This window comes from Mesoplodon densirostris, chromosome 4, assembly GCF_025265405.1.
Source record: "Mesoplodon densirostris isolate mMesDen1 chromosome 4, mMesDen1 primary haplotype, whole genome shotgun sequence".
Taxonomy (NCBI): domain Eukaryota; kingdom Metazoa; phylum Chordata; class Mammalia; order Artiodactyla; family Ziphiidae; genus Mesoplodon; species Mesoplodon densirostris.
Genome location: NC_082664.1, coordinates 173261814 through 173280103, shown reverse-complemented (window position 1 = coordinate 173280103; position 18290 = coordinate 173261814). Strand labels below are relative to the sequence as shown.

The 18290-nt window shown below is 41.5% G+C and overlaps 1 protein-coding gene across 13 annotated transcripts in view; it reads right to left on the bottom strand.

The window, feature by feature from the left end:
- Positions 1-18290, bottom strand: part of KIAA1217 (KIAA1217 ortholog) — a 330492-nt gene that overhangs the window by 105333 nt on the left and 206869 nt on the right. For all 13 annotated transcript variants that reach the window (XM_060097722.1, XM_060097721.1, XM_060097709.1 and 10 more), the window contains exons 4-5: positions 17508-17706; positions 13128-13221 (exon numbers count right to left, since the gene is read on the bottom strand). In XM_060097722.1, the coding sequence (XP_059953705.1) occupies positions 13128-13221; positions 17508-17706 (293 nt within the window). The remainder of the gene's footprint in view (positions 1-13127; positions 13222-17507; positions 17707-18290) is intronic.

Sequence of the window (18290 nt, the reverse complement as noted above, 5' to 3'; positions counted from 1 at the left end):
CTGGATTTTACACAGCCATGGAGCTGGAAGCAAGTTGCCTTGATCCTGCAGCCCAAGTTCAGGGCTGTGATGATCAGCTGCATCCCTGTTGATGCTGTCGGCAGTAATTACTTCTCACTGCAAATCACCAGGATGTTTTTGCAGCTGAGTGGATGTCTCAATCTTCGGGCAGTTGCGGGGTAGGTGTGTTGAGGAGAGCAACAGTCCCTGCCTCTGGGGTGGCTTGGCTAGCTGCCCTGACTCCAGAACCCTCCACCTCTGATGTTCTGTAACTTTCTTGCTGTCCTTCTCCTAACAGCTCTGCCAGGAGCCTGAAAGGGCAGCAGGCAGGCACATGTAGGCAAATCTCCATTCCAAGACACTTTCTCACTTCCAAATCAGGCTCATGAATCAGCTCCCTGCCCTATCCCGGGAAGCCGGTTTTTATGAGTGACGCAGCACATGAAGCAAAGAAGGAAGCAGGAAGGAGGAGAGGGTAGTTCACCCACAGTGCTTTTTGCAATCCCCACACGATCTGACTTTCACTGTGTTCTTCTTACTCCAAGTAAGTTGCAACCAAGTCCCCGGATAAACAACCAGTCTGATACTAGGGTTTGGATGCTACAGATTGAACCAAAAACATCCCCAAACTGTACAAAATAATTTCTCTTGAAGCCGAATAAGCATTGCTCTTTGATAATTATTATTTTCAAGATAAGTTATCTGAATCTGACTGCAGACTGGGAGTTCTTAGCTACTGGTAAGGAAGGGTGTGCAGTGTGGGATTTAAAAACAGGGACTATAGACACAGTCAGCCTGGGGCTGAGTCCCAGCTTTGCTCCTTACCAGTGTGTGATTTGTCACTTAATCTCTCTCAGCCTCAGTTTTCCAACCTTAAAATGGGTATAAAAGTACCTATGCCTTGGGGTTATAATGATGACTAAATGAAATAATATATATTAATTGAGACCACATTGGTTAACAACTTCTCATCCATAACAACTTCTCATCCATACTAACTCATCTATAAATTGAGATAAAGATAAACAGATCCACACACACATGTACCTTTAAAAGGAAACAGGCTGCCTTAAGAGGACATTGCTCTTATTAAATGGCTTTAAAAGAAATAAATACAAAACATTGTGACTGAACTATTACAAGAATAAGACAGAATAGTTATCTCAAGTAAATATAATTTCTGCCAAAGATTTTTTTTCCAGGTTTTTCCATTAAACCTGATAATAACAGGCTTATATCTGTTATATAAAAATTGCAGACATTTTTAATGTTATACATAAAGCTTAAATTGATATTTCTTAAAGAATTTTTTAAAACCCAGATAAAAAAGCACTTTATATTTTATTTATTTATTTATTTATTTTGCAGTAGGCGGGCCTCTCACTGTTGTGACCTCTCCCGTTGTGGAGCACAGGCTCCGGATGCGCAGGCTCCGCGGCATGTGGGATCTTCCCGGACCGGGGCAAGAACCCGTGGCCCCTGCATCGGCAGGTGGACTCTCAACCACTGTGCCACCAGGGAAGCCCGCACTTTATATTTTAAAATGTAAAGTGATGTTCACAAGGAAAACACAACAAATAACGTTTTCCTTGAATGTTGAAAGAAGCATACTAATCCCCCCTCCGCTCCCCCCAATTTGCACCATGCCTTCAAATGTTCATTTGTCTCAGAAACCGAAGGCAAGTCAAATACCTTTGTGAAAACACTGAAAATTGTCACAAAACACATACATCAATGAGATCTGTACTAGCAAACAAGGTTGACACTTGAAATCCTTTTCTAAATTATAAGGTTAAACAGAAACTAGATCATGAGATTATAGATTGGAGACAGCCCAATGTAACTTAAGTGGATTTTAAAAAACAGACTAATGCCAATAACAAAGAAGTTTCCTTCTAAGCAGTGTGCAAGAAGTTAAAATAAAAACCCAGCATTTAAATTCCACATTGCATTGAACTTGAATACAGAAAAGTTAACTCAAATGGAGGTAAGTGTGCTACAGCAGGTCCAAAAAATTCTGAAAATCCTATTTGGTTATAAAGGCACAGTTCTTACCTTACATCTTCCACGAACCGTTCTCTTCTAGAAGAAACTTTCTAGACGTGCAGAGACCCTGAAACCACCCACCTCTCAAACGCTTCCAGCTCTGCCTGTCTTGATGGTAACTAAATGCCAGGTTTGGGTTTTTTACAGAGGGAAGTTTTAGTCAAAATATGTGGTTTAAAGGAGCTGTATCCACCCTTGTTAAAACTATTTCACGGACATTCAGAGGTTTTGCTTCTCCTCTGTGAAAGTTAAATCTGAGTAGGAAGGCATTTTTCCTGTCCCGGAAATCAGCATAACTAAAAACCAATGCTGAGTTAACAAGAAATGTTTCTTCCATGTGTTCCGTCTGGCAGAAACGGCAAGCCATATCAAGGGAACACGTGATGTTTATAAATACAATATGGCTCATGTTGTCATAACCTCTCAACGACCAAAAAAAAAAGTGCAAGGAAAAGCAAGCAGCCACACAGCAGGAAGGATGAGATTTGTAACACTTGGAAGCTGCCTATCAGATATGCATATATTACTCTTTCTTGCGTCTTAAAAAATAAAGCTGGAAGCAGGGAGAAAGGAAGAAAATACCTTCCTCTGGATAGCCACTGTATTAAAATGTGTTTGCCCAGCTCATCATTTCAGTAAGAGTAACTCCTTACCAACTGCAACAGAAACATCTTTTCGCCTGTCAGAAAGACACGTCATAAAAGGGACACAGTGAGGTGCATCCCTCGAACGCCAGTTCCATAGTGTTAACTCCAGCACATAATAGGATGAAGGCAAGATGGCACACAGCCTGTAATGGATGTGACAATTACAGATGTCTGTATCATTACTGATTACTGACTTTCTGATCTTCTACTAGAGTGGAAGATCTGTGAGGGCAGTTACCATACTTGGTCACTGTTATATCTTCGGAGTCTTGTACAAGAGCCTGAACCACTGGAAGAACTCAATGCATAATAGTTGGGTGAGTGGATTAGCGAAGCTTCACAATAACGGAAGTAGGTTAACTGTTCCAAAATCATCATCCCTACTTGATAAGTTTGGAGGTATTTGAAATACTGATTCCCATTCAGTCTAAAAGCAAGATCTGTCCTGCTGAGTTATAAATACAGTAAACCAAGATCTGTCTTATTTAATTCGTTATCCAGAGATTTGCTTACTTTCTACCATGGGTGAATTTAACTCTTGAAAATAAAATGCAGGTATGTGTGCATTTCTGACAATCACTTAGTTTAATCTGACAAATCTGTTACTCTCATCTTAAATTATAGGGTGATTAACCGTGATAAAATTATATTTATAGGATGGGTAATTTTGTTAGAATAGACATTCTTAGTTCTCATTTTGGTCAGGAATTATTCCTGGGATAAAGAAGGGGATGTGCTGTAAATCTCAAATGTTTACATGTGCAAATCACTGTACTGGTCTTGGCAGAGCAGGTATTAACTAAAAGTTTGTGATACGAAAAGTGCTGACATGAGCCCCTTTTCCAACCAGACATTTAATGAGAATTTCCTCAAAGCAGGACATTTTCTCAGGGAAACAGAGAGTGTGAAGATGAATGGAATAGGGGCTTTGCCCCCTGAAGCCTGGAGTTTAGAATAGAATTTAAGATGTGCACATCAATAACTACAATGCAGACAGGAAAAGCTGAGGGTGATCAGAGGCGGGGGGGACAGGTGAGGTTCTATGGAATCAGAGAAAGGACAGTAGCGAGTGAGGCTTGGAGACGAGAGGAGTAAGGAAAGGCTTGAAGGAGACAGTGGCTGTCGAGTTAGGTCTTCAGAAATGGGCAGCACATGATGCGGAGAGAAGGGAACCCTCGCACACTGCTGGTGGGATTATAAATTGGTGCAGCCACTATGGAAGACAGTATGCAGATTCCTCAAAAAAATAAGAATAGAACTGCCATATGACCCAGCTAGTCTACTTATGGGTATTTATCCAAAGAACACAAGAACACTAATTTGAAAAGATATCTGCACCCCCATGTTCACTGCAGCACTATTTACAATAGCCAAGATATGGAAACAACCTAAGTGTCCATCAGTGGATGAATGGATGAAGCTGTGAAATGTACACATGCATATGTGAAATGTACACATGCATAAACATACACACATACATACATACAATGGAATACTACTCAGCCATAAAAAAGAAGGAAACCCTGCTGTTTGCAACAACATGAATGGACCAGGAAGGTATTACGCTAAGTGAAATAAGTCAGACAGAGAAAGACCAATACCATATGATTTCACTCATATGTGGAGTCTAAACAAAAATAAAAACACCAAAAATCAGTGAACAAACAAGATAAAACAAAACAAACTCACAGATACAGAGAACAGATTGGTAGTTATTAGGGGGAAAGGACGTTGGGGGAAGGGTGAAATGGGTGAAGAGGATCAACTGTATGATAACGGATGGAAACTAGATGTGTGGTAGTGATTGCTCTGGAGTCTATACAGATGCCGCCCACCTGAAACTTACATAATTAAAAAAATGGGTGGCCCGTGGACATTGATGATGAAGACAGCAGTGTGGGGAAGGACAGTAGTGAGCACTGTAGTGGTAAGAAGGTCAGTTCTGGGCTTCCCTGGTGGCGCAGTGGTTGAGAGTCTGCCTGCCGATGCAGGGGACAGGGGTTCGTGCCCCGGTCTGGGAAGATCCCACATGCCGCAGAGCGGCTGGGTCCGTGAGCCATGGCTGCTGAGCCTGCGCGTCCGGAGCCTGTGCTCCGCAACGGGAGAGGCCACAGCAGTGAGAGGCCCACGTACAGCAAAAAACAAAAAACAAAAAACAAACAAACAAACAAAAAAAGTCAGTTCTGGAGCTGGCCTTTCTGGCTCCGAATCTAGCTCCATCTCTGATGAGCTGTGTGGCTTTGAGCAAGTTCCCTAACCTCTCTGATCCGCAGTTTCCACATCTGAAACAGGGGATCATAACAGTTCCTCTCACACTGGGTTGTTTTGAACAAATGAGAGTGATTATGAGCACAGAGCTCAGGACAGGACTCGGCAGAGTGTTTCATGACTGTTAGCTATTAATATTGCTGCCACTGTGTGAGTGCAGGGGACACCAGGGTGGCCGGGTCAAGGAGGATCTTGAGTGGATGAAAGAAAATTAGTTAGGACTGGTTTCTGAAACTTCTATTTCTAAGGGATTCTCCTGTCTTCCATTTCTGTAGGATTACTTTATCCTTCCCCAAATCCCAAATACTTCTTCTCAACCAGAGCATTGCCCTGTAGAAAAGAGGGCTCTGAGCTCTGTGGAAGGGCCATTTCAGACATACATACTAAACGGTTCATACTTCTTCTTTCTCTTTCTTCTATTCTTTCTCTGTTTTTTGGGGGATTTTTTGTTTTGTTTTTGTTTTTGGTGGGATATCCTTTTAGCCCAGTCAGAATAGAATAGAATGAAGCATGTTCAATATAAAAAGATGCCAGGAAATAGACACATAACAGAAGTAAGAAGTGAGACAAATATTTAAAAAGGATATTTTACATGTTCTAAAATCTTGTTAAGAGCATCATTTCAAAACTTGCAAAACCTGAATGGAATGTCAAGGAAGGGAGGCTGTGGGCTGAGTACAAAGAGTCAGAAAGAACTGGGTTCAAATCCCATGTCTGACATATACCAGCTATTCGGGCCTGGAAAAGATGTCACTGGCCTCAATTTTATCATCTGTAAAAACTGAGTCAGTTTACATGCTTTCTAGAGTTGTTGACTAATTTAAATAACATGTGAAGTATTTAACACATTGCCTTCTACGTGGGCACAAAAAGGTCTATTATCATATCTAGAAACACAATGGTATAGAATGAATACTACTTTTTAAAAGAAAATTTAATTAAATTAATTAATTTATTTTTGGCTACACCGTGCAGCTTGCAGTATCTTAGTTCCCCGACCAGGGATTGAACCCGCACCCTCAGCAATGAAAGTGCTGAGTCCTAACCACTGGACCACCAGGGAAGTCCCAACTGAATACTACTTGTAACCTGACTGATTCCACAAAGAAATTAATAGAGTTCACAGAAATCATTACAATTTTGCACCCCCCGAAAAAGTCAAATTGGAATGTATGACAGAAAGAAGATGAAAGTAGGAAAATTAAAAATAGAGGCCAGGCACGAAGCCAGCACACCACCAACACTCACTCTGTAAATGCCTGTACGCTAGCTGTGGGTGAGCCATGAATTTAATTCTAAGCTTTAGAGTAGCAACACAAAGAGGGAAAATGATCACTTACAAGATTCAAAATGTCCATATGATAAAAATAAACCAGGAGAAGCACAACTATTTCTGGTGATGAGAACAGAGAGATATTTTTACAGTGGGTTCTCGTTAATGACAGAAAATGGATAACACACCAGTTGTAGCACCATGATTCTAGCACTCAAAGCATCTGCTTAACAAGCATTTACACTCGCCACGGATGAGGCACCAAGACTGGCTTTCATAGATGAACACGAGCTGGTGTGTGCCCTCGGAGAACTTACAATCTTGTGCGATAAGGTAAGCATGCACCTAAAGGATTGAAACACCAGAAGAATGTATAGCATGCCTCCCCAAAAAGGAAAGATTAAATCTGACAGGCAAGGCTTCATAGGGTAGATGGTCTTTTATTTGGCCTCTAAAAGCAAGATTTTACTTTTTCACATTTTATTATGGGCATTCCCACCATAAAATAAGTAGAGAAAATAATATAATCAACTCCCATCATCCAGCTCTGACATTTTTCAACATTTTACCAATTTTGTTTCATCAATTGCCACTTCTTGGGTTTGTTTTGCCAGAGCATTTTAAAGCAAACCCCAGCAGTCATGCTGTTTTAGCCTGTAAATACCTTAGTGTGTCTCATTTTTTAAAAAAAATAACCACCAAGCCATTATTATACCCAACAGAATTACTGGTTATCCCTTAATATCATCTGATTCCTAACACATGTTCAAATTTCCCAAATGGCTTCAAAGATGTCTTTTACAGTTGGTTTGCTCCAATCAGGATCCAAACATGGTACACACATGGCCTTTGGCTGTCAGGGGATAGAAGAGACCTGAGAAATAGAACAGTGTCCCCTCCCACCCTTTTTTCATGCCAGCAGCTTGTCGACATAATTGAGCAATCGTCTTGTAGTATGTTTGATGCGTGGAATTTCGGAAGGTATAGACAGTAAGTCCCCTACATACGAACCTTCAAGTTGCAAACTCAAAGATACGAACGTGCGTTTGCATGTCCAATCACCTAAGTTAGTTCACGTGTCTGGCATACATTGTCAGGTGTGTGCATCCCCTACAAATGGCTGTGCTTTTGTGTACTTTACTGTACACTACTGTATAGAGTACAGTAATCAGTATCTTTATTTCAAGCCCAGGATGTCCGGAAGCAAGCATAAGAGCAGTGGCGATGTAGCTGGTACGGTACTATACAGGTGATTGTGTTAGTTGGGTACTTAGGCTAACTCGGTTGGACTTAACGAACAAATTGCACTTAACGAACTCGCTCTCAGAACGGAACTCATTTGTATATAGGGGATTTACTGTATGTGAGGAAGGACAGTGCTTTTCAGAGACTCGGAGCAAGAACTGAGGGGGCTCAGGTTGGCTGTTGGGATGGAGATGATATCGACCATCAGCCTGTGCTATTCTTTGCACAATGGCAAGTTGCGCTCAGGGACCTGACTTGGCAAATAGCTGACTGACTGGAGTAAAAAGAGCTGGGGAGGCCGGTTAAAGGCTGTTGTGTAACCGACTGATAGAAACATAAAGAATGCCAGAACTACAGCATCAGAGCGGTGCTGCTAAGAGCCTGGGATCTGCAGCCAAGCTGCCTGGATCAGATCTCAGCTCTGCACTCTCTTGCTGTGTGGCCTTGGGCAGGTGTCTTCAACAGACCTAAGCAACTGTTTTCTGAGCTATAAACACAAGGGCTTGTACCAATACCTGCCTCAAAATGGCGCCTTGAGGATTTACATGAAATTACCCGTCAACATGCTTCATCAATGCACAAAGAAGTTAGCTATCGTGAGAGTAATTGTGCAGGCCAGGGCGGCAGGATGGTGTGTAAGAGTCCTTGCAGAGTGAAATGGATGGGCTCTGGGGACTGGTGGGATTGGGTGAGAAACAGGAGTTAGGCCATTGAAGACTCACTGATAACTCGACTTCTTAAGTCTCTTCTCTCTCACCCTTCAAAACACACAGGCACATGCACACACATACACACCATGCACAGTCATGTACTCATTCACAAAGACAGAAGAACAAGGAGGAAAAGGCTTGGGGCTAAAAAAAAAGATTAGGATTTTTTTTTCTTCTACAGGATACACTGGAAACACTGGAAACACTGGAAGAATAACCATGTGGAGACAACCACTTGAAAGTTGAACATTGGTCTTGAACTCTAGAGAAATGGCAGAGTTAGGGACAGAGTTTTAAGGGACACCTACATTGACCTAATGGTTAAATCAGTAGTAAGACAAAAATGATAAATGAAAAGGTGCAGATGAAAGAAAAAAAGCAAATTAAAACACACACACACACACACACACACACACACACACACAGGTGAAGCCTGCCTGAAGGCACTGAAGACCAGGTAGAGGGCAAGAGGAAGAAGAAGAGTTAGTAAATGAAGGAGGCTGGGGTGTGTTTGCATGTAGGCAAGGGATTTAGAGCTGGCAGTGTAATGGGAACCAAGGTTTCTAAGGAGACCACCCGTCATAGTGAAATGCAGAGGTCAGATAGAAGAGGTCTGGTGGGCAGTAAGTGAGTTGGCCATTAGGAAGTAATTTAAGGTGCAGGGCAATTCTGGGGAATGCATTCTCTATGCAAAGGTAGAAGCTGTCTTACCTGCAAGTAAAAATTAAAGACATACAGGAAGGAGAGAACTGACGGACTGGAGCAAAGAACCTTGGGAAGTAATCTCAAAGCACACAAGAAGGTGGAAAAGCCTGAAAACTGTGGAAAAGCCTGAAAACTGTGAAAAAGCCACTAGGTTTGGTGAACAGGAAGTCCCTGGTACCCTCTGAGAGCCATGGAATGGAATAGCTCATCTTCTGAGTTGTACATGTGTGAATTACAAACCCATTGAGTACATATGTAATTTTGGCAAAAGGGCCCGTTCCATGTGGTGAGCTCAGCCCCTTGGGAACTTAATTATCAAAGCTACTATCTAATGTGATGAAACAAAAGCCAGGCGATTCATTTAGATCCAGGTGATTTGCACCCACATGTAAAGAATCAGGGGATGCTCAGTCCCAGCAGAGAACCACAAGTCTCATTGGATAGACTAGCTTCAAAAATGCTCAGCTCAGGAAGAAACGAAAACTCTAAATTGAAAAGATACATGCACCCCATTGTTCACAGCAGCACTATTTACAATAGCCAAGACATGGAAACAACCCAAGTGCCCATTAACCGATGACTGGCTTAAGAAGATGAGGGGTGTGTGTGTGTGTGTATACACACACACACACACACACACACACACACACACACATATATATATATATACATAATACACACACAATGAAATATTACTCTTCCATAAAAAGAATGAAATATTGTCATTTGCAGCAACATGGATCGACCTAGAGAATATTATACTTAGTGAAGTCAGACAGAGAAAGACAAATACTATGATATCACTTACATGTGGAATCTAAAAATATTACAAATGAATCTATATACAAAACAGAAACAGACTCACAGACATAGAAAACAAACACATGTTTACCAAACGGGAGAGGGAGGGAAGAAGGGAGGGACAAATTAGGAGTATGGGATTAATAGACACAAGCTACTATACATAAGATAGATAAGCAATAAGGATTTACTGCATAGCACAGGGAACTATATTCAATATCTTGTACTAGCCTATAATAGAATATAATCTGAAAAAATAACTGAATCCCTTTGCTGTACACCTGAAACTAACACAATATTGTATATCAACTATACGTCAATTAAAAAAATAAATCAATTTAAAAAATGCTCAGCTAGATGCTCAATGAAAAACTCGACACGTGTTTTCCCCACCAAACATCTATTCCACGCACGCCCTGAGGCCCAAAACCTCGGCGTTAATACTTCAGTTTTCCATGCTTCATGACTAACACCACTACCATCACTGCTCTGATAACTGACCGTTTTGGATCCGGAGTCTCACATTTTCTCTTCTCTCACAGGCAAGATATTAAATTCATTGTCTAAGGAAAGACTCCGAGGCCACCACAAAGTGCTGGCATTGCCGCTGTTGTACCTCTGCCTGGTCCCACCCATGTTTTCCGAGACACGCATGTGTATTGGTAACGAGTGGGCAGCTGGGAGGTCTGGCCCAGGCTGCCTCTGGAGGCTGGTAGATGAAGACCAGTGACATGAGGTGCAGGGCTGCACAACTGCCTCAGGTGAGCAGTTATCATCAAATTCCTTCCCGGCCACGTGCGCGCTGCAAACACACGAGAAGATGGAGCTCTCCACCCACCATGCAGCTGGGTTTAGTCTACAGCAGTTGATCCTTGCTCTGTTCTCTATTTCTGTTCTTTACCATGAGCAGTGGGCTTATGCAGCTGCGTTCCTGGCAGGACTCAACACAGCTTCCTTTCCTTTAATAGCAAGGCAGCCACCTTCATCAAGAAGGAGACAGAATTCCAACCCCCAGAGCCAAAAGGTGAGGCAGAAGGAATTCCAGGTCTTTTAGCTTCTGGAATCCATCAATAGGGGCCAAGTTGCAAACTGCAGGCACGATCACACTGAGTTGGTTTTAAAACTGCGTTCTATTTCTCATTTCTAAGTCGTCTTCACTGAAACCTGAAAGTTTTTCTGTGGGTTGGATGGTGAACATTCGTTTCTCCTCCTCTAGGGCAAACAGTCTGACTTTCCTCCAGAGAACACTGCTGTCTAAAGCAGGCTGTGGGCCACTCAGAAAGTGACCCACAAAGGTCTCATCTAAAAGTAAAAACTGAACAACTCTACTGAAACCCAGAGCCAAAGTTCTGAATCCTCATAGACTCTGTCCAGATGGTTAATACTTGATTTTCTCCATGCTCACTGCTGCTCCTTACGGAGATACCACATCTGCTCAAGAGTTAAAAACAGGTGTCCTCCCCAGCCATAAACAAGATTTTCAGAGGCGATTCTGGGGCCCCTGTGTGGACTGCACGTAGCAAAAACAGAACTCTGAAACTCACGAAACTTAGAAGGCTAGATGTCTCACAAAGTAAGGATCTCCAAGGGAGCAAGGACTCTTAGAATGTCACTGAGAAAGAGAATGAGGTCATGAAAAGCAGTGTACCATAATATTCGGCGCAGGCTTCGTGAATAGCGTGATTCCATCGGTCTTCACGTGGAGCTGGTTTCTATACTGAAAGTGTAATGCCTAAAAGCAAACCTCCAAATCCTAGCTTTCCTGAAGTAGCAGCACAGCCTCCACTTCAAATCACAGATTATTTCTGACATAAAAAAGCAGCCGTGGAGAATGTAAGAGGCCTCTTCCTCCAAAAGTGTATAGGCTCTGATCCTACAATGTCATCACCACTCATCTTCCAGTCCAGAATGACATGGAAATTCTCCCAGCACTTTCTATTTTACCTCCTGGCCTCTTGGTCCTAAACTCACAGACCCTGTGTGGTAGGCAGAACAAAGATGTCTTCGTCCTAGTCCCCAGAACCTGTGACTACACGGAAAAGGGGATGAAGGTGGCCGATCAGTAGACCCTAATACAAGGAGATTATTCTGGAGTATTGGGCCCAATGTTATGACAAGTGTCCTTAACAGAGGAAGAGGGAGGGCTGGAGGTGTGAGGAGGGAAGCAGGGTCAGAAAGATGCTATTTGGCTGGGTTTAAAGATGGAGGAAAAGGGCTACAAGATGAGGAATGGGGGTGGCTTCTAGAAGCTGGAGGAAAAAAAGGAAACATATTTTCTCCAAGCTTCTGGAAAGGAACGCCAGTGACCTCTTGATTTTAGTCCCCTGGAGCTATGTTGGACTTCTGACCTCTAGAACTGTAAGGTAGTAAATCTGTGTCATTTTAAGCCACTAAATATGTGATAATTTGTTGCAGCAGCAGTAGAAAAACTAATACCCACTGTCAGGAAGCACAGACCTTGAAGAACACTACTGCAACTCCAGGACAGACAGTGCCTGGGTTTCTGTGGCAGTAGAACCTACTCATTTACTTTTCTTCTAGTTTAACTCTTTTCAGCATCCAGTGCTAATCCTCAGAAAGGATGATATAAAATGGCGAGGCACCTTCTAAATTTGTGTGGGGCGATGGGTTGGGGTAGGGGGAAGGTGCATCTGGAGAAGTTAATCTTTTTTTCTTCTCATTTTTACTGCAGAGGAATGTAGCGCTACTGTTAGAAACTCAATCCCTTTCTAATGGACTTGCATTAGTGTGATTTTACAATCTGTCTTTTCAGTTTCCCTGTTCTTTATTCTTCAAAATATCCCTGTGTGCTTTGAATGTTTGGATAATCTTCTACGATGATCTAAATCTAGAGAACTTTAGCTCACAAAGGATGCAGATTTTTGTACTTTGCCCTCAACACAATTCAGGTGACATTTGATCATATTTAACATTATTTGCTGTTATAACAGCAAACAGTCCTGAATTAGGAGGTAAATAATTTAATTAGGCTGCTAGGACTTGGAATAGCAGATATAAGGATATTAATAGATTCTACATGCAGTTGTGCACGGGCTTTGTTGTTGTTGGTATGTTAGTCTTGTTTTTAACTGGAGAAAAAACAGCAAGAGATCCTCTGAGTAAGTTAATGTATTATGGACCAAGAACCCTTTCATGTACAGATTTTCAGGACCCCCCTGGAGTAAGGACATAACTAAACTCCATTCTTAGAGATGAATTAGGATGTGTGAAGCCCTGTTTCAATCCTTTTACTCCAAATGATCAGGAGATCTGATTTCTCTACCAATGAACAAATAATGAATTATCAGACAAGAAGAGCAGTAAGAAGCCCCCAAATCTGGTGTTTGGGTGTGATTACACAGGGACCAAATGCCAGAAGGAGGGATGGTTCAACCCACAGAATTAAAGTAAAAATAGAACAGGGACACTTACCCTCACGTCTCCGTTCACAGTTTTCGGTGTGTGGTTAAATGCATGGGCAGGATCCTTGTTGTACACTTTGAGAAGGGATCTGTCCTGAATGTTCCTGGAATCAAAAACATCAATAACTATGGCAGATGAAAGGAGCCTTATTTTGGCCATTTCCTTCGTCTGCCCGTAAGAATCAGGTAAAAGACATCCACAGACAATCTAGCCGTTGTGTGCAATCAACCAGGCAAAAAGTTCTTTTACCATAAAAATAGGCAAAAATAAATAAGGCAAAGGAGAAAAATGACTTCAGCTTTTCTTTCCTTTCCTTTTTTTTTTTGGCTCCTCAGGAAAGTATTATTCTTTCTCCGTAGTTCTCCGCCCGTAAACATCGGGGAGCATAAACCTTCTTTCAAGATTCTGGGCAATGAAAGCTAACACTTTAAGAAACAATAAAGCTCCAATATTTACAATACATTCAAAGGGATTTGGTTAATATTTAAATATTTAATTGTTTACTTTGCCCAGACACCTGGTTTTCTGCTTATCTCACGAATACATGCAAAGGAAAAATGCTTTTTTTTCCTTCAAACACCTTAAGCAAGGGAAAGAAAATGTATTTGCAGTCCAGAAAAAAAAAAGTACCACAAAGATCAAAACTAGTATCTTTACAATGCCTTTTTTTCTTCCATAGTGGATTTTTTAAGGCATTTAAAAATTTTATTAGATTCTTCTCTCCAGAGTGGATTTTAAAAAATACTGTTCTACATACAAGTTGAATTACAGGAGAACCAGCGGATAAATTCTTCCACTGGTCTGTCTCTCCCTCTGAAAACACTTAGAATCCTGGAGTCACCCTGGAGTCCCTCGTACTGCTGCAAAGGACAGAACCACAACTCGCTAAGAGCCTACCTCCAAATTATTTAAGAGCTTAGGAATGTCTACGAAGTCCTTCGCCCTCCATCTGCGGCTTTCATCAGCAGAAGGCACACCCCCAGGAACGTTTAGCCCTGTCTACACTGTGATTCCTGCCAGTGGCAGCATGGTGAGCTCAGGGAACCCTGTGCAGGAAGACATGTTCCTTTCCTCCATCTGCAGCCACATGTTTTGTGGGCTGATCGCAATCACTGGGATTATTGGGTTGTGTTTCTGTTTTCAACGAAGTGGAGCATCCTTGGATGAGGCTTGCTTCCCTCCACCAAATATCCGTCAGTGGTTGCTTTAAAGCAGTGACTAGCCCCGGCTTGCATGGTTGCTCCAAATTTCAAGCAGCTCATTAGAAGTCTGCTTAAGGGGAGGCGTGCGGTCCTTGTTATTAGAAGTGACTAAGTTACTAGGAGGGGAAGAGGTTGCAGAAGAAAAGGATGTGGGGATTCACTGCAGGAACTAACCCTGTGGCTGGGAGGAGGAGGGGGCAAAGTCCCAAGGGATGATGTAAAGAAACTGAAAACCTGACTTGAGCCATGAAAAAAACTTAGTGTGGGTCTGAAGGTACTTAAAACACAGGAGGTTGATTTATTAATTTAGAAACATGTTCATCCAAGATGAACCAACAGTAAAGGCCCAGCTTGTGTTTACCATGGCAACATTTACAACACAGAATTTCAGCCTAAACTCTCTGTAGCATTTCCCTAAGGAAAAGATGGAGAACCCAACACCATGATGAAAGAACCAAATGTTTAACAACTATACCGTCGCTTCGAAAATACTGGATGTGAAATGAAATTTGTCTCTGGGTTTAGAAAGACTAAAGCCAGTGTCTTCAGGTAAAATCTACACGCTACATTTTTTTTTTTTCTTGCAAGGAGCAAGATTCTATTTAATGCTGATGGTGAAATAAAATAAAATATACTTGAGGCATTTTATGCATAAAAGCAAAGAATAATAATTCTTTGGAAAGGACATACATGTGATCATCTCACATAAATATGATAATCATCACCACATAAACACATTTTATCCACTTAAATATTTTTAGATCCACTTTTTATATGTAAATCAAAACACTGAAAAGTAAAATTATAGACAGATTTATAAACCAATGACTTTCCACTTAAAATATTTTAAATGAGATTTTTAAAAAATCAGGCTATCAGTACCACAGCCTAAGAATCAAGGAGACCATCATTTTTGCAAATAGAAACAAACTAACTGAAAATTATTATTGTTTAAAGTGATCACTTCTCTCAAGCTCTGCTTTCATTTATTGGGTTGGCCAAAAAGTTCATTCAGGTTTTCCATGACATCTTACGGAAAAACCAGAATGAACTTTTTGGCCAATCCATTATTTTATCAACTGAATTTGCATCAAGAAGGATCATCTCAGTTTGGAAGTTCTGGGTACCTTTTCCTCTTTGCCGTCTCTCCCATTTCTCTTTTTGTGACTACGTCACAACATTCCCAAAGAATGTGTGCAGAAAGTCTTAGCAGTCATACTCTGAGGCTTGGGAAAGCCTCTAGAAAATCATGACTCATTGTAATACAAAAAAAAAAATTTTTTTTTTTAGATGTAGGGGGTAGGAGTTTATTAATTAATTTATTTATTTTTGCTGCGTTGGGTCTTCGTTTCTGTTCCAGGGCTTTCTCTAGTTGTGGCAAGCAGGGGCCACTCTTCATCGCAGTGCGCGGGCCTCTCACTATCGCGGCCTCTCTTGTTGTGGAGCACAGGCTCCAGACGCGCAGGCTCAGTAGTTGTGGCTCACGGGCCCAGTTGCTCCACGGCATGTGGGATCCCCCCAGACCAGGGCTCGAACCCGTGTCCCCTGCATCGGCAGGCGGATTCTTAACCACTGCGCCACCAGGGAAACCCTGTAATACAAAAATTCTTGCACGGGCTGCAAGACAGTGGGGTCCAACTGCTTACAATAATCTCATCAGCCTTGAGCTCCACAATCAAAAGTGGCTTTGTGTAGTTTAATATGTATTTATCATTATCATATCCCTCAAGTTCTGTAACTGCAAAACGCAGAAATTCAAGAAGATGACTGTCCATGTTAAAATACTACATGAGATTATATGACTGTGAACATACTCTCTAAATATCATGTGATTACTTCATGTTTAAGTTTATGTTTTGTAAATTCAGGACTTTTTTGGTGACAGCTCGATTAATAATTTATTTCAAAAAACAAACGTAAATTTTCTGAAACCCATGAATATTTAAACGTTTTTAAAAAGCAGGAAGGTTGGGTAACAGATATAGCACCTATACCTTAGGGCATGTGTCGAACATTGAAAGCTCTCAATTACTCATATGCTTTGGTACATGCCTAAATATGTCATTTCAGATCGCTGTTAGATATTTATCAGTTTACATTTATTATGCACTAAAGGCATATTTTTTAAAAGTAGTTCCTATTAATTCCATGATGAAGAAACAGGAAAGTCTGCTATCCCCACAGGGAAGGGATCCAGAAGTCCAACTTGGGGCCCAGATGAGTTGAGGGGAGAACATTCGGAGGAAATAAAAAATTCTTGGCCAAGAATATGGACAGTCAGGTTTGGGTCTGGGCTTAGAAATTAATTGGCTACATGATCTTGAGTAAGTCTTACTTTTATGCATCAGAGGTTCTGGTCCCATCAAATGAAAGGGCTGGATGAGTCACTCAATCATTTTTTTCCACTCTAGAATGTTCAGCGGCTATACTAGCAACTGCTGCTTGTGTTGATTTAAGTCCTGTTTCTCAGGCTTGTTTGGCTGGAAGAGCTCAGATGGGTCCCTTCTGTTCTATGCACAACACCACTGCGGTCGATAAAGATGTTTCTCTTTCCGTGCCACCTGCCACAGCATGACTCCATTTAGCCTCGTTTTAGAGTACATTTTACTAGAAGCCCAGGAGAAAGCTCACCAAGAAAGTGGGATCCTTTAGTAAAGGCCAACTATTTAAGAAACAAATGGAAAAGGAGAATGCTTCTTAGCCTCCTTTCTTGTGGACAATAGCATAGAGTCCACTGCTTTTATTCTAACTTGTTCATATAAAGAAAAAAAAAAAAAGAATAGGCCAGTGAGATCATTACCTAAAATGTCTACAGGCTCTGTCTGTGATGACAAGAACCCTTGAGAAGAAGTTGGTTAAGTTCCACCTGTAAGTATAACCTTCAACTCATATGATCTTTCTGGGCCTTAGTTCCCCAGTCCCCAGACTGGCTCATTTCTTCCATTCCTTTCAGATGTAACATGCAAAGATCTGTGTGGGAGAAGTCTGTCCTCACCTTTGTAAACCAAACCTTGTCAATGAGTTCTAGAAAACCAGATAGTGGTTTCACACCTGGGTAAAATAAACCTGCCCATCAGGACAACAGGTGTGCTTTCTTCACTGGAACACAAAGAGATAAGGGGTCGGTACCAACCCTCAACGCAAGATGGTGGACACACGCACACAAACAAATGACGTAACTGCTTACCTGACATCATTTAACTCATAATAGACATTTCTGCTTTCATCTTTGATGTAAATGGCGACACTGGGCGACTCCAGCATTTTCATGGTGAGCTGCTGTGGAAAGGCACTTACGAAGAGAGCACGGATTGTGTCTGCACTTGTAATTTCGTTCGGCATCCTGAGCTGCTTGGTTTCATCTCCATACTGGAGATAAAGAACCCCTGCACACAAGATGGACACAGTTATCAGTCACAGACCAAGACTCACACAACACACAGCACAAGCTAAGCCACTTCTGCCCTACCACAGGCAGGAATGTTCTGGACACGCTTGCAAAGCACGTCACAAGAGACACGTGTTTGGAATTTCCAAGAAATGCGCTCTCTGGTTATGATGTAAATACCCACTTTTATTCTTTGGAGTCTGGGCAGGTGTTAAAGAGGCTCATTTTCAACTATTTTAAAACCAAAAGGACAAGAAGCTAACCTTTGGTAACCTAAGGCAAAAGACAATACTCAATTCCCTTGAAAGGTATATTTAGGAATTTGACCCCATAGGGTGAATTTTTTCCCATGTCTTTCACTAACCAGGAACACAATCATTATAGCAATAGGTAAATGACATAGGTTATATCTTTATGTCCATTCAGAACTGTTTTAAGTGGAAATGCTACAATATTTCTGTGGCTCTAATACATATTAAATGTTTATATCAAATGAAAATATCTACAGTACAAGAGTCTGGTGCCCCAATGTGTCAGAAAGAAAATGGAACAAATCAGTTACGCAAAGAAGCACAGGATCAC